The sequence below is a fragment of the Neovison vison genome, chromosome 13, assembly GCF_020171115.1.
Source record: "Neovison vison isolate M4711 chromosome 13, ASM_NN_V1, whole genome shotgun sequence".
In the NCBI taxonomy this organism is placed as follows: Eukaryota; Metazoa; Chordata; class Mammalia; order Carnivora; family Mustelidae; genus Neogale; species Neogale vison.
The window spans coordinates 83889288-83913338 of NC_058103.1; the positions used below are offsets into that span (position 1 = coordinate 83889288).

The 24051-nt window shown below is 40.0% G+C and overlaps 1 protein-coding gene across 1 annotated transcript; it reads right to left on the reverse strand.

Annotated features, from left to right (window-relative positions):
• Positions 1-24028, reverse strand: PDIA3 (protein disulfide isomerase family A member 3). Its single transcript, XM_044232299.1, has 13 exons — positions 23751-24028; positions 18839-18917; positions 16523-16640; positions 11970-12077; positions 10233-10362; positions 5472-5588; positions 5036-5161; positions 3872-4054; positions 2988-3096; positions 2272-2400; positions 1658-1737; positions 651-708; positions 1-446 (listed from the first exon to the last, which is right to left on the reverse strand). The coding sequence occupies exons 1-13, from the start codon at positions 23915-23917 to the stop codon at positions 333-335; spliced, it is 1518 nt and encodes a 505-aa protein (XP_044088234.1). The 5' UTR covers positions 23918-24028; the 3' UTR covers positions 1-332.
• Positions 24029-24051: the final 23 nt, after the last annotated feature.

The window sequence follows — 24051 nt, forward strand, 5'->3', positions numbered from 1 at the left end:
GACGGTTTAAAGGGGGCTCATTTATTGTCACTGTTCCAAATGTACAAAAAAAATTAGAAAATAACCCCCCAACTCAATCCCCCACCCCCGTAACATTCCCCCCCAACACAAATAATTTTTCCCAAAACCACAAACATCAACTGGTCCTGGTATTTCCATAAACAGTGCAGCTAAGAAACAGTTTAGAGAAAATTTAACGGGATTCAGATTATATCCATTCTGTCCTCTCTGCCCTGAGAGTAATAATCCCATATGGGTCCCAGTCCTCCCCAACAGTCTTCCCATCTCTGGTGGAAGAGTCCTTTTACAAAGTGGCATTTTTGGCTGCTGCTCTAGAGATCCTCCTGTGCCTTCTTCTTCTTCTTAGTTTTTTCTTCTTGAATTACAGGGGGATTTGTTGCCTCTCGTTGTAGATAGCTAATAAAATCACTTAATTCACGGCCACCCTGAAAACAGAAAGATCACTCTGAAAATTTAACCTTTTAAAGAACTTTGGATTTTTTCCCCAATAGGAAGACTTTTGACTTTATAAAAGCACATTAGAAACCACATATATTGACCATGAAATTGAATGTTTCCAGTTAAATAAAACTCAACTGGATATGTATGTGTATGTGTGTATTTGTGGGGAGATAAGACAACCCACTTACTTCATATTTCTTTGGATTTAGCTTCTTGTTGGCTGGAGAGAAGTAGATGGTAGGAAAACTGGGTTTAAAAAAAAAAAAAGTGTTAACTCATTCAGGTGCTGGAATAACTCCAACATATACTTCCCCAAAAACTGTTTCTAGGAATAACTTCTTATGATTTCTATTTCTGTTCTTTCTTTCTTTCTTTTTTTGGAAGATTTTATTTATCTGACACAGAGAGAGAGCAAAAGCAAGGGGAGCAGCAAGGATAGTCAGAGAGAGAAGCAGGCTCCCCGTGGAGCAGGATGCAGGGCTGGATCCCTGAACCCTAGGATTATGACCTAAGCCGAAGGCAAATACTTAACTGAGTCACCCAGGCGCCCCCCCCCTCTTTTTTTTGAGAGAGAGAGAGAGAGCATGTGTGCAAGCAGGGATGGAGGAGAGAATATTAAGCAGGTTCCATGTCCAGAGCAGAGCCGACCCAGGGCTTGATCTCACAACCCTGAGATCATGACCTGAACTGAAATAAAGAGGTGGCCGCTTAAGCAAATGAGCCACCCAGGCACCCCTCATGATTTCTCTCTCTCCTTTTTAAAGATTTATTTATTTGAGAGCAGAGAAAGCATGACAGCATGAGGGGAGGGGTGGGGGAGCAAATGCTGAGCACAGAGCCCTGTGCAGGACTCAATCTCACAACCCTGAGATCATGACCTGAGCTGAAATCAAGAGTTGGATGCTCAACCGACTAAGCCACCCTGGTGCCCCAATTTCAATTTCTAACCAGATACTATTCTCCATCAGTGGCTAGGTTACATCCTATCAAAACTCAGTAATAGGAGAGCTCACAAAATCTGTGGCAGTCATGTGGGCCCATGCAGTACAACTCCCAAGCCAGGAAGGCATCAGCAGTTCTGTGCTCAACTGCAATGAAGAATCTACTCCATAAACTATGCCCAATAAATAGTTTATAAGCTTATTTTTTCCCTGTCAATTGCCTAGACAATTTTATTAGCATTTAATCTACTTACCCTCTGACTTCATATGGAGAAGGCACATCATTGGCTGTGGCATCCATCTTGGCTATGATAATATTTGGGTCTTTTCTGAGCTGTTAATAAAAAGGTTAGATCTTTAAACTTTCATTTTTTGGTGACTGAGGGACCCTTAGCCAAATCAGAGCTTAAAATAACCTCATTTTTAAACACCCGAATAAGTTCTGCTCAGGTAGGAATAATGAGGCTTGTACACTATATCTAGCTTTCTACAGTGTCCCTTCTCTCTCTCGATTTCTCCATATTAAGACTCTATTTACATCTACCTTCAATATTACCTGGCCTAAATAAGAAAGTACAAGGGCTAAGTCAAGAGAAACATAATGGATTCAAATAAATCACCAAAATTCAGAAGCCTGAATACCTTTAACTATAATCTAGTTTGAGTGTTTGGAGTGGAAGGTCCGAACAGGTGTCTGAAGCACTGTACAGGCTAGAGACACTAGGGGGCAGTCAGGAGAAAGTAAACAGCAGACAGTTGAAAAGAAATCTAGCAGTACTTAGGTATACCTAACTAATTTAGCCAAAGCTGAATATGTGTGTCAACTTCCTAACTCAAATTTTATCTTCAGAATATGGTTCAAACTTACCTTCTCTCCCAGTTCTTTATACTTAGGCTCCAGATTCTTACAGTGACCACACCAAGGAGCATAAAATTCAATCAGTACATCTTTATTTTCATCATTCACTATTTCATCAAAATTCTCCGCTACCACTACCTGGAATACACCAAAGATTCTCTAGTTGGTAAGGCAAGGTGAAGAATAAAATTTACATGCTATATTTGTTTCTGGACCCAAACCCTCTCAAATTTGATGTACTGTCACTGAAAATATGTCATTGAAACCCAAATCATGTTTACAGATTACATTAAGGATGTTCTGGTCATTTTCTAACTCATTCCCGTGTTTGTCACCTGTCAAACTTTGTTCAGGGAGCCACAGGAAGTAAGCACTACCCAACCCTTCCCTAATCTCAAAGCAACAATTCTGAAACTATTCCTTGAGGTTAGCTGGCTCTATCCCGAAGAGTAACTTAGTTCTAATATAAATACCTCCCAAAATTCTAAGATTTTATGCTTTTGCTCCTTCTGAACACTGTGAACTCTGCCAACGCTTATTTTATGATACAGGGAGGGGAGGACAAACAAAATAAAAAGCATGACGACCAAGGTCTCACTTAAACCCAGCATTTTTTGGAATAAAGAAATGAGGAGAGTCAATTCTATCTCAATAAAACTAAGCATACAGGGGGAAATGAGGACAGGCTGCAGCTTAGAGCCTTGATGAGGCTTTAAACACCTCACCTTTACTGGCCCATCATTGCTCTCTGGGATGGGCTCAGACTTCAGATATCTCTTCAGGTTGCCATCAAAGTAATCCTGCAGGAATCTTTCAAGAGCCTTGCCATCACGCCTGCAATTAGAAAGACAAGGGTTGGCCTTCTTAATCTTCCACAGAGAATTAAAAGTAATTTCTTAGAATTGTTTCTACATATTCTAGCTTTAATTTCCAGGTTAGAAACTGGAAGCTAAAAACAGGAGCTTCTCTCTCAATATGCAGATCTACTGACTGAACAGAAACCATCTCCTTATATTTCTAGTGTGTACTTTGTGGATTAGGAAGGTCAGAGAAGGAAACACTGGTCTTCTGGAAATTTACTTCTGCAAAAGAACCAGGTCTTTGTTGCTCTAGAGAATACCGCCCATTTATGGTATTCTGTTTTACTGATTTGTTCACAAGGAAGATTTTCTCTGGTTTTGGTCTCCCAATGTCTCAGAAGGTGAAAAGTCATACTTTTCTGGGGTTTTTAAGACCTTTCCATTCCCTGAGTTTACTTTAGGCCAGGGTAGTATTCCAAGAAGAAAAGACATTCTACAGGGATGGGAGGGGGCTGCACTGGTCTGAAATTACATCAGTCTCGGACTGTCCAATGCTATCTACTATTTCTAATGGCAGGGTAGAAATGACCTAAGTATCCCAAGCTGCTGTCCTTTTGTTAGTTTTCAGAATTTATTGAGGATTGTTATCCTTAAATACCTATAATTAACTGAGAAAAATGACAATCGCAGGTCTTAGCTAGGAGACCTATCCTCACATTCTAATGTTCTTTATAAATCCTTAGTAGTATAAAAGGTTTTCAGTGTCTTTGCAGAATCAAATCCCAAACCCACATTAACTTGTAACTCACGAGAACTCCTCTTGCATGACAAACTTCTCTCCTTTTGCAGTTCTGATAGCAACAACAGGAATCTCTCCAGCAGTGCTTTCCAAGCCAAAATCAGAAAGTTCGTGGCTAAAGGTTTTGCGGCTAGCTACAGCAAAGCTGAGTTTGTTTCCAGCATCTAGAAATTTCTTTGCTACCATCATCACTCTGTGGGAAACAAGATATTTATACCAGTATTTATACCCTAGTGGTAAAACACTTGTAAAATCAAGAAGCAAGATACTAGAAAGCAAAGACTAAATTTTACAGTCCATGCTGCCCTCTGGAATCAGTCTGAACTATATTCTTGGGCACCGACACAGAATTGTGGTCCACTCCAATGTCTTACAGAACGTCACTGCCAAACTGGTGGTATCAATCAAATAGTCCATTCCCACTGAAGCTTGCTAATTTATGTAACTAAAATATTATAGGCATAATGACTGATCAGAAAAGAAAATTTAGAAGGATGCAATGCACTAAAAGTTTCAATGGGCAAATAGGCACAATATTTTAAATATTATTATTTAATATTAATAAACCAATATTTTAAGTTAAATAGTTTAATTAGCATCAAAATATTAGACATTATAGTACTTAATATTTGATTTATCAATTGATTAAAATTAATATTTTAAATCACTTAATATTTGAATATTTAATATCTATAGTCTAGATCACATTTCCATCTTTTACTGGGAAGTTAGGAACCAGCTATGTCACAAAGCAAAGGAATACCTATCCTATGGAGATAGGTCCAAGAGATTTTGGAAATAGTTTGTTACTTGTCCTTACAGCTTCAATTTTGTTTCTTTTTAAAAAAGATTTTATTTATTTATTTGACAGACAGAGATCAAAAGTAGGCAGACAGGCAGGCGGGGGACGGGGGGGGGAGTGGCAGAGGAGGCTCGAGGCTGAGCAGAGAGCCTGATGCAGGGCTCAATCCCAGGACCCTGAGATCATGACTTGAGCCAAAGGCAGAGGCTTTAACCCACTGAACCACCCAAGTGCCCCTTCAAATGATTTTTGGGAGTCAACTGTTCCCATTCCTATCGGCCCTCACATCATACACTGTAACAGGATAATTAGAAGAAACTGTTTACACACTGGGTAAACCGATTTACTAAGGAGAAAAATGATCCTTATTACCTGTTCCTCCAGTAGTTGGAGCCTTTAGCATTCTTTTCATAGTCCACATCATAGTAAGCCACAAGTAAGTCCTTGCCCTGTATCAAATCTTTATTGTCTTCTGTCATGTGAGGGCAGATCCCAAAACTGAAATAAATAATCCATTATCAAATCTGGTAGGTTTCACTATGTTATGGAACGATCACATAGTAACTGACAGCACTTAACAAAGTAAAGAAACTTTCAACATAAAGGATAAGTACTGAGCAATATATCTTCTAGGGAGTCCTAGAGTCCTAGGGTTCACACATTACTGCTTTAATATAAACTTCAACTATTATTGTTCAATCCTTTGAATAAGGCTATTTAATCCAAAGCATAGGTCTGCTTAATAACCGAGGTAAGAAAACTATAATGAAGCCAAGAAATCCCAAACAAGATATAAAAAGGTACTCACATGTTTTCTTGGATAAATTTTTTAATCTTGCCACTAGTCATTTTCTGTTCTATATATGCCACAGTCTTGTCTTCAAACTTGTTGGTTAAATGTGAAGGACGAAACAAAGTGATACCCCTTAAAAAAAAAAAAGTTACTAGTAGGTAGGCAGCAGCAGAATGATCTTCCATCTTTTATTTAAAGCTCAGACTACTCTTGCTGCCACTTTTACTGTCATGATTTAAGCATACAAGGACTCTTTTCTGGGAACACAGACTTGGCAACATAACGTCATCAAAGCCAAGGTACTACATCACCTTAATCTCAGGTGCAATAATTGGATATGAAGGTTTAATAAACCTTGCACTGGAAAGTTAGGAGACCTTGATTCTTTTTTTTTTTTTTTTTTAAAGATTTATTTATTTATTTATTTGACAGAATGAGAGGGAGGGAGAGCATGAGAGGAGAGAGGGTCAGGGAGAGAAGCAGATACCCTGCTGAGCAGGGATCCTGATGCAGGACTAGATCCTGGGACTCCAGGATCCTGGACTCCAGGATCATGACCTGAGCTGAAGGCAGTCGCTTAACCAACTGGGCCACCCAGGCACCCAGGAGACCTTGATTCTAATCGTAACACCATTAATTTTAAAGACCTTGTGCTAGGTATCAATTGAATCCTCTCGGGCTTTAGCTTTTTCTTCAGTACAAAAGGGGATTTAAGGAGGTTAGAGTAGATGATTACTTTCCAAACTTTTTTTGATTTTATTTATTTATTTGATAGACATCGCAAGTGGGCAGAGAGGCAGGCAGAGACAGAGGAGGAAGCAGGCTCGCCGGTGAGCAGAGAGCACAATGCGGGGCTCGATCCCAGGACCCTGGGGATCATGACCTGAGCCGAAGGCAGAGGCTTTAACCCACTGAGCCACCCGGGTGCCCCTACTTTCCAAACTTTTAAAAATAATAACAGAACCCAACTTACCCCCAAAACCCAGGATGTACAATACAGTAGAGCTTACTCTTACTGGAAGGTACCTTGCCTGGCACGCCCCTTGAAAATCCAACTCTCCCACATAGTAAAAGAATTACTTCAGCAGAGGAAATATCTTAAAAGATTTCTTCCAGCTATAAAATTCCATAGGGAGGTATACAATTGTAGATAATGTTTAGCTTGAGTTCATTAGAAATTCCTTTGTTCTACACTTCTCTTATCCCAATAAACCAACTTCACCAATTTTTCTCTTGCTGGTACTATTTTGCCCCTCTACCTAAACCAAGCTCTCCTCACTCCACTGAACACTTAAAGCAAATTCCTTAATTTCTACACTTGTTCTGCTAAAACTGAACCCCAATTTGGTTCTGACTCACGGGTTTATATCAAGTGCCAGTTTTCCCAGAAAATACCACTATTCTAACTACTAGTATCTCACCTCTAGGTCTTCCTTCATTCATTCCTCCTCCCCACACTGAACACACAGCCACATACAATTTATTTATTTATTTAGAGGCAGAGCACCAGCAGGAGGGGCAGAGGGAGAAGACGACAGAGAATCTTAACCAGGTTCCATGGAACCAGACGGAGGGCTTGATCTCATGACCCTGAGGATCATGACCTGAGCTGAAATCAAGAGTCAGACACTCAAATCAATTGAGCTACCCAGGTAGCCCCCACCCACACAATTTTATCACCCGGTTCTTCTCTAAGCTTCAGCCCTTTAAGTCCTTATATCCCTCTCTCACTCATCCATTATTAATCACTAAATTTATGTCAATTAAAACACAGGCACTTTAGGGGTATCTGGGTGGCTTACATGTCTGACTCAATTTTGCCTCAGGTAATGATCTCACGGTAGTGAAATCAAGCCCCACATCCAGCTCTGCACTCAGCAGGGAGTCTGCTGAAAATCCTCTTTCTCTCCCTTTCCTCTCCCCCCCACCCCCTCCTAAAAAAAATTGGAAAAAAAACAAAAACAAAAACAAAAAACACAGGCACCTTAAAAGAACACAGGGTAACTACATAGCAAAGGGAACCTAATACAAACACACTGGGCAAGCAAAAACATGACCAGGGCTAATACTGCAGGGGTTTTTTTTTTTAGTGTAGTTACCAACTTCAGAGCAGTTATTCTCAAAAAATAGAAATCCAGGGCGCCTGGGTGGCTCAGTGGGTTAAGCCGCTGCCTTCGGCTCAGGTCATGATCTCAGGGTCCTGGGATCGAGTCCCGCATCGGGCTCTCTGCTCAGCAGGGAGCCTGCTTCCTCCTCTCTCTCTCTGCCTGCCTCTCTGCCTACTTGTGATCTCTCTCTGTCAAATAAATAAATAAAATCTTTAAAAAAAAAAAATAGAAATCCAGCAGTTTCAAATATAACCTTTAATGATGTTACACATGATGACTTTAAGACACCCTTCATGTAAGGTCTTCTCAATAAGACTTCTAATCAGAAGCTGATAGGCCACTTTAAAGGCAGCCACAATGAAAAACATATCGAAGGTAACAGACCGATAGGCAATGTGCTTAATGAGCCACAGGCTGTGGCTCCACGTCCGTTTACAGACCTGGTGTGTCTTAATCTAAAAGACAGACCTACAACTTTGCATCTGGGACCTTCTAGTTTCAAATCCTACTTCTGCCACTTACCAGCTGTGAAGATAGGCAAATTACTTAACCTCTTTGAGTGCTTTCTCCTCTATAAAATAGTAACAGATCTGTGTCACTAGTTAAGAGAATCAAATGAGTCAATAGTAAATGGCACATATAAACCAGTAACACTAGCCCTTGGCACACTTTTCTTCTTTATATGCTTACCCTGAGTAATCTCATCTAGTCTCATGGTTTCAATAATTCTTTAAATATTTATCTCTAGTTTAGAACTTTCCCTGAACTCTAACCTCATTTATCCAGTTGCCTATTGGGTCTTCACCATCGGGATATCTCACAAACTTTCACTCATTAGGCCAAAATGAACTCATCATCAATCCCTTTGAATTTGTTTCTTTTCGTCTTCTCCCAGCTTAATGATGACTGTTGTTAGCCCAGTCATCCAAGTTACAGAAACCTAGATTCATTCTAGAGCTTCCTCTTTTTACACATGGCTAGAGACCAAATTCTATTCTTTACATTTTTTTATACTCTCTCCTTCTCCATGTCCCTAATGCTGCCTTCATTTAGTTTCTCAGTGGTCACCCTTAGTTTGGACTCTTACTGCCTTGTCATTCCTCCCCTTTCAAACTATCATCACATGGGTACCAACAATTTTTCTGAAACACAAAAATCACATTACTTTCCCACTCAAACAATGACTCTCAAATGACTAAAAGAGAAAATCCAAATTCTTTTGTATGCACTTAAAAGCTTCTGTAATTTGGTCTCTGCTTACCTTTCCTTATCACCACATTTATAAACAATACTCAGCAGTACTACAGATCTCAACATTCCTAAGTCATTGCATATCTTCGGGCCTTCACTTCTGCTGCTCTACCTGGAATAATGTTTTTTTTCTTTTCTTTTCTTTTCTTTTAAGATTTTATTTATTAGACAGAGAGACACACAGTGAGAGAAGGAACACAAGCAGGTGGATTAGGAGAGGGAGAAGCAGGCTTCCTGCTGAGCAAGGAGCCTGATGTGGAGCTCGATCCCAGGACTCTGGGATTGTGACCAGAGCCGAAGGCAGACACTTAACAACTGAGCCACCCAGACCTCCCTTCTTCTTCTTCTTCTTTTTTTTTTAAAGGATTTTATTTATTTGTCAGAGAGTGAGTGAGCTCAAGCAGGGAGAGTGGCAGGCAGAGGGAGAAGCAGGCTCCCTGCTGAGCAAGGAGCCCAATACAAGACTCGATTCCAGGACCCCAGGATCATGACCTGAGCTCAAGACAGACATGTAACCGACTGAGTCACCAAGGCATTCCAGGAATAATGGTTTTGAGGACTGAACTCATGACTCTGATACCAAGATCTCAGCTGAGATGCCAGATGCTTTACCCACTGAGCCACCCAGGTGCCCTTATCTTGAATAATTCTTTTTTAATTTTTAATTTATTTTTAAGATTTTATTTATTTATTTGACAGAGATAGATCACAAGTAGGCAAAGAGGCAGGCAGAGAGAGAGAGGGGAAAGCAGGCTCCCCACTGAGCAGAGAGAGCCCAATGCGGGGCTCAATCCCAGGACCCTGGGATCATGACCTGAGCTGAAGGCAGAGGCTTTAACCCACTGAGCCACCCAGGCGCCCTTGGAATAATTTTTTTTTTTTAAGAGATTTACTTATTTATTTATTTGTCAGAGAGAGAGAGAAAGAGAGATCACAAATAGGCAGGCAGAGAGAGAGGGGGAAGCAGACTCCTGCTGAGCAGAGAGCCCAATGTGGGACTCAATCCCAGGACCCCAAGATCATGACCTGAGCTGAAGGCAGAGGCTTAACCCACTGACCCATCCAGGCACCCCTGGAATAATTTTTACCTCAACTGCCATAACCTGCCTTGAAAAACTTATCTTTCAAGACATACCTTTTCTTCTGATACCACTCCCCACTCCAAAGGGGGAAAAAAAAAAAAAAAATCACTCCCTGTTCTTCCAGCACACCCTGCATACATTTCTACTGTAACACCTATAATGCTCACTTAACACTTACATTTTTAAATATATTCACTGTCTCCCCCTACTAGATGTATTTCAAAGGCAGCAACAGTTCCTAGCACTTGTAATAAATCTTTTGAAGAAACAGGCATAAAAATCACCAGTTCATACAATTAGTACTTGGTCCAGAAATTTACAAGGGAGTCACTTACTCTCCATCATCATCGTATTTGTTCACCAGAGATTCCACATTGGTGTGTGCAAATCGGTAGTTATCTCTCAAGTTGCTGGCTGCTTTTAGAAATTCAGAGTGAGCTTCACTGAATAAATCGTTGAAAAAACCTTTACAAAAAATGTCAAACACAAGGAAGAAACATAAAGTGCTGAAACATGATCAAACTTCAAAATTCTTCTATTTTTTGTGCTCACTTCAGCAGCACATATACTAAAATTCTTTTTTTTTTTTTTAAGATTTTTAAAAATCTATTTGTCAGAGAAAGAACACAAACAGGGGGAGTGGCAGGCAGAGGGAAAAGCAGACTCCCCACCAAGCAAGGAGCCGGATGTAGGATTCAATCCCAGGATCCTGGGGTCATGACCAGAGCCGAAGGCAGATGTTTAACCGACTGAGCCACCTGGGCATCCCATAAAATTCTTCTATTTTCAAAGCCTTCATTCTATTCACAGGTAAGCAAAGTGAGACCAGCAACAGGACTGGGTCTGCTTTGCTGTGACTACCTAGAATATCCGACAAAATACTTTGGATGAGAATTTTCCCTCTACCCTTAAAAAATAAAATTTGTCCCAGGGAGCCAAGGGTGAGGATTTGTCAGAGCTTACGGCTTTTCCAGTTTTTAACAATTAAACAGATTTGGGCAAACTGCTTAACTTCTTAAGAGTTTCAGGGACTATTTTAGGTGTCAGAAGGATCAAATAAGACAGTATGTTAAAATAAATCATCAATTACTTCACTGTATTTTTTGACTTGTCAGAACTTCGAGTCTAGAAAAGTGACTGAAACCTAAGTGTTTATTAAATGTCTGTTTATAGTTAAGCAGACAATACAGAAAATATACACAATATATATTGAAAATATACAGAATCAGTAAAATCCAGATGATGAGATGTAGCTTTTAGTCAAATTTACATTACAAACCATCTTCTACTGCTAGAAAGTCAGTTTTATTATAATTATGAGATTAAGAGAAGCAAAAACACAGATTTTAAGTTTAAATTTAGTTTTTAAGTCAAATAGATTATACATTTTTAAAAAAAAGATTTTATTTATTTGACAGAGATCACAAGTAGGCAGAGAAGCAGGCAGAAAGAGAGGAGGAAGTAGGCTCCCCACTGAGCAGAAAGCCCGATGTGGGTCTCGATCCCAGGACCATGGGATCATGACCTGAGCCGAAGACAGAGGCTTTAACTCACTGAGCCACCCAGGCGCCCCTATACATTACATTTAAAATAAAAGAAAGAACACTCAAGATGTAGAATGTATTTAACTGCAAGTTATTTTAAGGATAAAATGAGATACCATAACATCCAAGAAAGCAAAGTATACAAATCCTACCAATTCGATCTCAAGACACAAATCCCCTACTACTATGAAAACAGCAGACACAGAGGTTTATTATTTACTAGTATCCTCCTATCCTAAAACCTTACTTTCAATCTTAAATCTCTGAGTTTGAGATGTGATAGAAAAAGCTGAAGATATTTCTATTTTGGGTCTTTAACTAGAATCACATCTTTATTTTTAAGAACACAAAGCCACTCCAATAAAACCAATTTTTTTCCCATTATAGTAATGATGACCTAAATCTGAGTTGTCTTTTCAACTGCCCACAAGGTTTCCTAAACTGGTTTATTTTTGTTATTTACTCAGATACAGGGGGGTTTTGAAACCAAATTGATGACTGTTGTATAATCAAATATTTGCTACTTACCCACCACAGAAGCATCTTTCTCACTAATGAACTTCTCAAATTCTTCCTCAGTCCTGAGAGGAACTGAAGCTGGTCCCGCCTGCTTCTTCAGGTGGCTGACAATTCCATCTTAAAAGATAAGATGAAAGATCATAGCAACAAAAATTTCTAAAATTTTGAGAAGGCAATCATTCACATAATTCAAAACGCAAAGATTTGAAAGGGTGGCATCTGTCTAGCTCAGTCAGTGGAGCATGTGACTCTTGATCTCAGGGTTCTAAGTTGGAGCCCCATGTTGGGTGTGGAGAGTATTTAAAAATATAATCTTTAAAACAGACATACCATGCATAAACAAGCAATTACATTTTTATTTTCTTTCTTTTCTCTCCAAATGGCAGCATACACCTATGCTATTCTGTATTTTTTGTCATTTAATATAGTTTGGAGATAATTTACGCCAGTGTACATGAAGAGCTACACCCCAACATTTTTTACACCTGCATAGTGTTTCACTGTATGGATGTACCATAATTTATTCAACCAGACACATATGATGGACATTTGTTTCTAATTTCTTGCTGTTATAGTTCTGCAATAAACAACCTTGTACTAATGTCATTTTGCACATGACTGAGTAGATCTGTAGGGTAAATTCCTAGAAGTAGATTCACTGGATCGAAGAATACATGCATTTATAATTGTCAAACTACCTCTCCAAAGAGAATACTTATTTATACCCCTACCAGGGATCTATTAAAGGGTTTATAACAGTAAAAATTAATAATGCCTCTTTTCATGTTATTCTCTCTGCCTAGAACACTCTTTCCCCAGATATCCTCCTGGCTCCCTTCCTCACCTCCTTTAGTTTTTTTGGTTTTGTTTTTTAATTTTAAACATTTCTATTATTTGAGAGAGAAGAGAGAGAATGCACAGAAGTGGGAGGAGGGGCAGAGAGAGAGGGAGAAGTAGACTCCTGGCTGAGCAGGGAGCCCTCCTTAAGTCTTTACTCAAATGCCATCCTCTCAACGGAAGTTCTCCCTACCATTGTACTGTAAACTAAAACTTACCTCCAATGCTCCTGAATTCCCTTCCCCGGCTTTACTTTTCTCTATAGCACTTTCATTCTCTGTCCTCATTATTTTCATCTATCTATTCCCACGACAAAGTAAAATCAAAAGGCTTAAGGATTTTTGTCTCTTTTGCTCAGTGATATATACCTAGCTCTAGAATAATACTTATTAGTACGTTAAGTCTGAGAAACATCCACTTTACCAATAAGTTAAGAAAACAAATCCTGTATTCTCAAGTAGCACAGAGTCACTTGTAGCCTTACATTTTAAAGGCAGAAATTGCACAAAGTTGGCTAGCTAGTACAACGGTTTTAACTATATATAGGTCAAATTATGCCATGTATAGGATCCACCTACATCACATTTTCCTACTGAGGTGAAATGGGCTAGATAAGTAAAACAATTTAGAAAACACAAAAAATCATCTTACCCCTTAAGCCTAGTTGACAGACCATTAAGCTACTTCTGGGGTCCACTAAAACTATTTATAGGCTCAAAATGCCCACACGCCAGACAAAGGCAATGCTCCTACTCCATGATATTCTACCTCTTGCACCCCCTTTCTCATCTAAGTATTCTACTGATTTGTTACTGGCTAAAACAGAGTACTATTTAACTCTTTCAACATGATTAGCCTATTCTGCATTTTTTCTCACGTTTCTTCCTTCTCTCTCCAGTCATGGGCTTTTTTCCCTTTCAAATATTTTCCTCAATTCCTCACATAGGAGGGGATGCATTAACAGGTTAACTGAAATTGAATATGATTTGTTTAGTCTCTAAGGGGATTATTATTACTATGTCATGATACAAATTACAGAGAACTTTAACTTGTGGCTATGATGAGAAAGTGTTACTTTTCTCCCTAAACATTTAAAATTCTGTGGAAGGTTTAAAGGGAGTACTGAGCAACCAATTTGAGAAGGAGGACAAACAGCATAGTTCGCAGAGAAGTACGTGAACAAAATTATGCATTCTAAGTAGCCAAACATCTGGCCTCCCTGTCAGATACTAAGAAATTCTTAAATTTAAGAAACCTATGTTACAGGCCAAGTGACATTATCTGACCAGTAGCAGTCTCACTGGGTTCACCTATAATTTAGTTAAGACATGATCAAGTTCAGAAAAACATTTGAGTAATTCTAACTGCTAATTCCATCCTAAATCAAACAAATAAAATCTGAGTAACATGGGGCTCTTCATTAATACTTTCACGGTTAGGAAAAAATTTTTTTTTTCTTTCTGTGCTTATACGTATCAAATTTTAGTGTTGGCTAAATGACCTCAGTGGAGTCAAAGTATTTTTTCATGCATTCGACAAAGAGTTACTGAGTATCTACTACATGTGAAGAGTCTGGGTGCTGGAGACAGTGTACTAAATAAAATAAACAAGGTCTCTGCTTTCTTAGAGCTTACATTTTAAGTAAATCTCCAAACAATTAAAAAAAAATCCCCAAATAAATAATTTAAAAATCGTCTAATAAGCAGCTCTATGTAGAGAATTAAGAAGATGATGTGATAAGAAAAAGCTGGGTGGCTACTTTAGGTCTGTGGTATGTGAAAGCGTCTGGGAGGTAAAATTCAAGCCATGATCCGAATGACAAAAAGGAACGAGCCAAGCAAACAAAGGGGAAAACATTTCAGGCTGGGAATACAACAAGGACAAAGGTCCAAAGGTGAAACAATCTTAAGCCCATAGAAGAGTTAGGTAGTAGCCATGTTCTGCAGAGCTTGTATGTAACAATCACATAGACTAAAAAAATTCCATCTCCCGAAAATACCCAACTGAACCACTTTTCTCTTAGCTTTCCATCATGAAAAGGTAAATAAAATGTACGTCATTACTTGAAAGACTCAAAGCAAAACTGTATAAAATATTTTTTCTCATCAATTATAGGCCCTAGAGGATCCAGCCTGGGTGGCTCAGTCAGTTAAGCATCTGCCTTCGGCTCAGGGCATGATTCTGGGGTCCTGGGATGGAGCCTCCCATCGGGCTCCCTGCTTATCATGGGAGTCCTCTTCTCTCTCTGCCTCTCCACCCAACCCTCGCTCATAGTCTCTCGCAAATGCCTAAGTAAAAAATCTTCAAACAAACAAACAAATGAACATCTGCCTTCAGCTCAGCTCATGACCCCAGCATCCTGAGCTCGAGCCCCACATCAGACTTCCTGCTCAATGGGGAGCCTGCTTCTCCCTCTGCTGCTCCCCTGTTATGCTATCTCCCTCCACTCCACATAAATTTAAAAATCTAAAAATAAATAAATAAATAAATAAAAAGCTTCATCTAACACCCATGCTAGTTATACTGCTGCCACATGGTCTTTCTGCCCCTTGTACTCATCAAGCTCAGTTATACCTTAAGGCCTTTTTGTGCACCTTAGAGCTTTTCCCTCTGTGTGGAAGGCTCTGGCCCAGATCTTCTCAAGGCTAGCTCATACCCATTATTCAGGTCTCAGCTCAAAGGTTATAGACAGCCCTGATAACACTGATGATGTGGTACTCCCAAACCCAGTCACTAGCACAACATATGGTTTTATTTCTCTTCTTTAATGCTCTTATCAACTAACTAAATATATCTTGCATATTCAAATTAAATACTTTTTTTTAATTTAAAAGATTTTATTTATTTATTTGACAGACAGAGATCACAGTAAGCAGAGAGGCAGGCAGAGAGAGAGAGGAGGAAGCAGGCTCCTCCTGCTTCCTCCCCGCTGAAGGGAGAGGCCGATGTGGGGCTCGATCCCAGGACCCTGGGACCATGACCCAAGCCGAAGGCAGAGGCTTAACCCACTGAGCCACCCAGGCGCCCCCAAATTAAATACTTTTTAACTGTGATAACATATACGTAAAATTTATTATCCTATTTTTAAGTATACAGTTCTGTGGCTTTAAGTACATTCACACTGTTGCACAGCCATTCTCCAGGACTGTTTTCATCTCACAAAACTGAAACTCTACACATTAAAACATTTCCCAGAATGTAAGCACATGAAGAGTAGGAACCTTGTCTGTTTTATCAAGAAATACAGAGCACCTAGTATATCTAGAATATCTGTCACAGAGTTAAGTACTCAGTAAATACGTCAAATGAAAAAATGCCAGTAGACCTTTAATTCAAGTTCAAATATTTTCTACATTATTTATATACTCTGTTTTAAAGAAGTCTTTTGTTAGATACCAAATTGACCTCTTAGATGATGATTTTTAAGATTTTATTTATCTGACAGAGTGAGACAAAGAGCACAAGCAGGGGGAGAAGCAGGCAGAGGGAGAGGGAGAAGCAGATGTTCCAATGAACAGAGAGCCTAATGTGGGGCTTGATCCCAGGACTCTGGGATCATGACCTGAGCCAAAGGCAGATGCCCAACTGACTGGGCTACCTAGGCACCCCTTAGATGAGAAATTTTTATGATTACCAGTATGTTGTATAGAAAAATGTCATGTTCCTATTACAAAAACAGAGTACTTAACAAATTCAGTTTCCAAAATGTAATCCAGGATCCTTACCAGCAGTCCTGGGTCCATCATAAGCACCAGCTTCTTCACCATCTCTAAATATCTTCAGGGTTGGATATCCACTGACTCCATACTTATTACAGGTGTTTGTGTTGGCAGTACAGTCAACCTAAAGATTAAAATACACGAACCATCTGTTATCCAGATGCTTGTTGCAGGTTCCTCCTATATTCCCAAAATATTAAGACTGCTCAAATCATAACAGGATCAAGCAATTCTTTGCACACATACCACAGAACATATATTTTAAAGGCTGACTGGTGCTGGGCTAGTTATATCACAATCACCATTGCTGGACCTCCTACGAAATGCATAAATGACTATTTAAATTCTTCCCTCAAAGTCTCTATTATTTAAAACAGTGGTTTCCACCTTCTTTCTGCCTTAGAATATGTGAAGAATAAATCACTTAAATGACTAACAGTACCTTTTTACCTCTGATAATGATTACTATAAAGGGGATGGATGGAGGTACATATCCTTTAGGTGGGATGGAGTATAATTTGATTTGGCAAATCATCTAGAGTTATTAGCAAAGTACCAGCACTTGAATACGCTCCCTGAGACAGTCTGACTATGGGCTAAACTCTAACTAGGTAGATCTAGAGACACCTGTCAGGAAGAAGAAAAACAATATGGAAAACGATTCCTATCTATTTATCCACTTACTCTAAAGTCGGCAGTGCTACACGTACCCTGCATCTGTTATTTCATTTCCTCTTCACAGATTTTGAGGTATGGTCCCAATGCTTTAACATCAGTTGAGGTGTAGAGAAATAATGTGTCCATAGTAACACAGGCTATAGCCACACAAGGCAGGAATTAAATCAGGACTGAAATTTTTTTCCCCCAAGGCAATCCGCCATAGAAACATCAGGATTAAAAGCAGTTTCCAAAAACAGTCCTATAAATGTATGAACTATTTATCTGAGGCTGACCAAGATGTGAGCTTTTTTTTTAAAGATTTATCTATTTGAGAGAGACAGAAAGGAAGGGTGCAAGCACATGGGCGAGGGGAGGGGCAGAGCAAGAGGGAGAGTATCTCAAGCAGGCTCCACACTCAGCACAGAGCCCGAAGTGGGGCACAATCTCATGACCCTAAGCCAAAATCAAGAGCCTGACACCTAACCGAATGAGCCACCCAGGTGCTCCAAGATGTGAGCTTTTATACTGTAGTAACTATGGATTTATTATAGAATAATGGCAGAATTCTAGAAGCATTACTACTACTACAAAAGCAAATACCAAGTTTATTATAGTTGACCAGTTACATACTTAAAACAACCTGTCATTTTCCTATTCCTATCACTATGAATATCGTAAGGTAGTTTAGGGAACTCACTTATTCAATAATTTTCCTCTGACCTTGATGACTATACTTTCCATATTTGCCCTTAATTCTTTTTTACCATATAATTTACCTCTTTCTTATTCCAGTAATTCCCTTAGTTTCACTACTTTTAATCTTTAGAAACCATAATTAAATCAGTTGTATATTTGCTCAGAAACTAGTATTCTCTTCATGTACCATAAGAGTAGAGAAAAATGAATGTAAACTTCACAAACTACTATTTATACCCCCTCCTTTTAAATTTAGTTAGTTAACATACAGTACAATATTGGTTCCTGGAGGTGTGCCTAGGTGGCTCGGTTAAGGTGTCCAACTCCTGATCTTTGCTCAAGTCATGATCCTCCGGGTTGGGAGATCCAGCTTGGTGTCAGGCTTACGTCAGGCTCCCAGCTTCGTGCTTAGTGAAGTCTGCTTGAGATTCTCTCCTTCTCCCTCTGCCCCTCCCCCAACTCAGGCACATGCTCTCTAAAATAAAATCTTTTAAAAAAATTGGTTTCAGGGGCGCCTGGGTGGCTCAGTGGGTTAAGCCTCTGCCTTCAGCTCAGGTCATGATCTCAGGGTCCTGGAATCGAGTCCCACATCAGGCTCTCTGCTCAGCAGGGAGCCTGTTTCCTCCTCTCTCTCTCTCTGCCTGCCTCTCTGCCTACTTGTGATCTCTGACAAATAAATAAATAAAATCTTAAAAAAAAATTGGTTTCAGAAGAAGTCAATGATTCATCACTTACATACAACACCCAGAGCTCCTCACAAGTGCCCTCCTTAATGCCCATCCCCCATCTGGCCCATCCCGCACCCACCTCCCTCCATCAATCCTCAGTTTGTTCTCTACCCTCAAAGTCGCTTATGACTTATTTTCCTCTCTCCTTTCTTTCCTTTTCCCCCTTTGCATGTGTTCATCTGTGAGATCATATGGAAAATACCCCATTTTCTTTAATGAAGAATCTGCCTAGACTCACCTTTGCTAATGGGACTATTCCTTTTAATCTGGTTGCTGCTGCTTCATACTCAGGGGCAAGCCTCTTGCAGTGTCCACACCTATATAAATACATTAAGAAAAAAAAAAGGGCCAAATTCTCATTTTAATCCTTCAAGATTGTTAACTGTGTTTCTCTAGGATGAACCTCAAACTATAATGTTACTTTTGAACTAGTTAACTGCTTCCAAAAGCAAAAACATCACCTGAACAACAGCCATTACTGATAAAGTAACTAGAGCTCTCAAGGGCAAAAGTACTATCCCTAACCTGAAGTTGACTCTACAGGACTAGCTTAGCTCAGAGCAGGCAAACTGCTCAATTAAATACTTTCTCAATTAAAAGTATAAATGAGCCTTGAATGCTATAGTCAGAATTAAACCCCACATTAAAGAGAGAAAGGGGTCAAGCCTTCTGGACCAATTAATGAGGATAAAATGAGAGCAAGATAGCAGCAATCCCATTTCTGGCAGCATTTCCCAAAAGAAAGCACATTTTTTTCCTTAGGAAACCAGCACTATGATTCTTAAAAATACAGTGACTGAAACCTTTTAAGTTCCAAGTATGATATTAACTCTTTAAAAATCACTATCAGGTACCTTTTCTCCACTCCTTCACTAGGAATCTCTTTGTCTAAAAACCTGGTTTGAGACGGCAGCAGAAGGAGGCCCAAAAGGCACTCATTTGCTATAGATACTTCAGCAGCTATTGGAGTCTTTTTTTCTTCTCAACTGAGTTTCAACACAGCATTAGAATGATGTATTTAAGACAGCAAGCCTTATTTTTACAGCTACAGTTCTTCTGGTTTTAAGAACTGATTGGGATAAAATATTGTCAGAGTATTTTCCCAGAGGGTCATCAGAAACACCTGCTCCTGGCCTGGGAAGTACTAAGAGTCCCATAGGCACACTGTATATGCAATGGGGGGATGGGGAGACACTCCTCCTTATCCAAGTATAATTAGCACCAGCTATGTCATCTCTTTAAAACCCATGGGGTTGCAGAGGGACTACGTTGAGAAGGTAAAGTAGTTCTGTGACCTTCCCAGATAGCAAAAACAGAAAGAAACATAGAACAAACTTAATTTCATAAATTTCATAGCCAGTAGTCTCAAAATTTATTTTATTAAGTGATGGACAAATAACTTGGAAACATTTTGCCCCTAAAACTTGTTTAAAACAAAGGACTATGTAAGAGCTTATATTCTTCAGTGTCTTTAGGAGTTCTATTCAAAAATAATCATTAGAAAGCTTAACTGAAGGAATGAGGAAGGGATGTAATAGGCTTCAACTGTACTGGCTTTAATTTTTAGACCAAGTGGTGAATAAATGGTATTCCCTATACTGTATTTCATGGTTGCACATTTTACTATATCTAAAATTGGCATGTGCCCTGCAATCATGTCATAGTTTCAATGGTCGGACTTCCTTCTTTGTGAGACATGAAATAAGGATTCCCCTCACAATCCGTGGCATCTTACATGTATGTGGAATATGGTATTATTCATTACATCCTCTGTATTCCTTTAAATTGCAAAATAAAGTAAAAACTCGTGTACTTGCATTCCAACAAAACACAGGCCCTAAATGATTTAATAAAATAACCAATTTATCTGAGAAATTCAGGCTGTGGAGAATATAAGGGCTCAAAGATTAAAAATAAAAAGGTTAAAAAATGTTAAAATTGGATCTGGGCCTTTAAAAATTTAAGGCTTCAGCCTGGACCCGTCCTGGGGTATTTTAGATAAAGGGGAATAGTAGCGCAAAGGTAAAATTACTAGTGACAATGATACTCGGAGAACTGTGTAAGGCTCTGTTTGTTGTTATTAAAAGATAATGTGTTATGTGTATTAAGACTACATCAGTCAGCAATATATATAACAGGAAGGGAGAAAATAGAGATAAAAATAAAAGCCACGTAGAAGATAATATATTTCACATGGCAGATAATGAAAGCTTGGACCAGAGCGACAGCAATGAGAATAAAAAAGAAAAAGAGAGATTTCTGTTGAATATATAATTTTCAAGAAGCTTGAGGCAACAGATTTAAGAATAGTTTCACCTCAACCACCTCAAAACATTTGAAGAGAATAGTATAAAATAAGTAGACTGGACCAGTGGGTATCAACCCAGATGCATATAAAAAATACCCATGGTGAGAACCAGCGGTGTAAGGGGACATATGTGTGCAAGTATCAGGGCTGGATCTGAAAACCACTGTCCTAAGCATTTGCTGCATCCATAAGGTCATCAAATGCCCAAAGGAATAAGCTGTTTAACGAGTTCCTGAGAGACCAGAGGAGAGAGCCTTCTTCAAATTCACCAGGAATGGAACTCAGGTGGAGTATGAAGATTTACCACTACTTCTTTTACCCAGTCCTAGACAGTATTAAAATAAACAATTCCATCACCTTCAGGGATGGCACCTAGCAGTAATACTGAATCCCAACAATCATTACTTCATGTGACAAATGTCTCTGACAGAAAAACTGATACAGTCCTTTCTTTATAGAAACACCAGTCTAGAAGGAGTGACAGACAGACAATATTAGGCCCCAACTGAGAGGTGGAAGCAATCAGTTAGTTGTCCAAGGAGCTAAATCTTGTTGAAAAGATCAATTTGGGGTGGAAGGATACATCAGAAATTCCAAGAAAGGGAATCATCATGTATAAAAAGAAGTATTTCATTTTATACTATCCAGTGTTTTCCAATATGTACTCCAGAAACATTGTATATCAAATATCATTTAATACCACTGTCCTAGAGGGTAGATCACAAATCTACAACATAAGTAGATGTTGAGGACTTAAAACTTAATGTTGATCAATAAATTTTCAGATACTATCGCATTTAAGTAATGCTATTTATTTCCCCAGAGAAATTCATATATTCCCATCCTTACAAATTACACAGATGATTAACTCCATAATGGAAATCTAAGTTTACAAAGTCAAATGCAAAAAAATCTTTCACTTTCACTGTAAACCGAAAGTGCAAAAAATACCCAAAAATAAATGAGATAAAAAACTTGCTTAAAATAGGTCAATTTTACTTTCAATGGGATTCTTTAACTGTTCCTATCTAACTTGTGAGCTAGTTCTGTACAAAGGATTACAGCAGTCAGAAAACATTTCTAGCTTTAGTATTAATAAAAATAGTTAAATGTAAAGAAATCAGGACATTATTAACAGGAGACTTCCTTGATTCCAAATTAGTCACTCAGAAAACCGATCCTGCTTGCTGGCATTGTGGAGGATTACCTTACCTTCTAGACCAATTAAAAGCAGACACCACAGCAGGGATCCACCCAATTTTGGGGGGAGTTTAGGGCATGATGGGATATGCAGTTTTTAGGGAAGCACATGCAACAATTTAAAGTAGGAAAGAATACCTTTAATGGGGGGGGGACCTGCTTCAATCTAATAGTCTAGCCCATTAGTCTCCAGGGACTGACTTTATGTTGACCCCTATAGTCACAAAAGCACCACCCAGTTTTGATACAACCCCATCCTGACACTCTAAGTACAGTTACACCCCTTCAAAATTAACAGTGAGGTTATATGACTGGGAAGTTGCTTCTAAGATGGAATGTGACTTCTGAAGATATATAAGGAAAGACCACCTATGATGTGTAATCAATACTACCAGCTGCCCACAGGAATGCCCCGCTGGTAAAATCCATCACAAGCTGAAAACAAAATCTCTTGCCCCTAACACATCTTTCCGGTTCAGGTGGTCTTCATCACCAGACTTCTAGTATTACCCCCAGCAAATCTGCTGAACCCTTGCTGAGTGAAGACAGAGTTAGAAGCAAGTGAAAGTTATACTCCAACTTTTACTGATACTTTTAAATACAAACCGTTTTTCATTAAAGGTACTGCACCAAGAGTTAAAAAATTAAGTACTGTAATCAGCATGAATACATTGAGCCATCCCAGGCCTGAAAATAATCACGGCTCTCTGTGGTAAAGATTTGGGGCTTTAAAAAAAAAAAAATCAGGTCTACTGAGTCAGAAATCCTATTTGCTCTCACGCCCCCACCCCCAACTTTTTGAGTTAGCTGTATCCTAAAGAATTCACACACCTGTTCAGCGGTTATAGCACCCTGAAGCGAACTATTTCTCCCCATAATGGTTACTTTCTCACTGGAATCTTTCTGGACATTCTTCAGAAATCCTAATTAAAACCGACACTTGAGACAGATTTCTGACGGCATTACGGTTTTCACCCACCCTTTCTGAAGGGATTCTGTTGGTGCTGAAATGTGATCAGTTTAATGGAGAAAGTGTGCACCATGCGATGGGACAAAATAATTGTCGGCCTCAAGAAAGCACTTATTACCATTCTGCAGCCACTGAGTGACCTTGGCTAGAAACCAATGGCTGCGGGGCGTGGGGCAAATAGAAAGGAAGTACTCTGGGGGCCCAGGGACTCTGCATCTGGCCAAACATTCGCTTCCGATATAAGGCCTTGGGACGCCTCGTTTGCAGGATGGAGAGCATTAAACATTGACTCAGCCAGAAACTGTAAAGACACCGTTCGGAAGATGGAGAGCATTAACACTGACTCAGCCAGGAAAAAAGATACCAATCTAAGCGGGGTAGGGGTGGTTAAACCCTCTGCAAATAGGAAGTGCCGCAAGAGCAACGAGGTAAAGATGTGGCCCTACGTGAGCCGGGCCTTGGGGTTTTCTTCCCGGATCTCGTTCCCAGGCAGTCCCGACTTGTCCGCTCTCGGCGAGGCAGCTCGGCTCCCCGGGGCTGGGAAATCTGCCGGCTGCAGCCGGGCCTGCTGAAATGGTGGGAGGGCGCTGGCGCTGCGCAGGCCCAACCGTTCCCGCGCCTTCGCCCCCGGCCTCCCGCCCTCCCTCCCTCGCCCCGGCTGAGTGGCCTCACCAAGGGGCGAAGAACTCGACCAGCATGAGGCCCGCAGAGCCCGTGTCGGAGATGCGACTCTCGAAGTTGTCGTCAGTGAGTTCCAGCACGTCGGAGGCAGAAGCGAGACCGGCCGCGGCGAAAAGCAGCGCCACGCCGGGGAACAGCGCTCGGCAGCGGGGGCGCATGGCTACGAGGTGAGGTTAGGGGCGGCTGGGAGGGTCGGGGCTCGGCGGGGACTGCGAAGGCCGGCCGCGACCACGCACCCTGTGCCTGCGCTCGCGCGTCTGGCCCAGGCGGACCTGCAGCCGGAGGTCCCAAC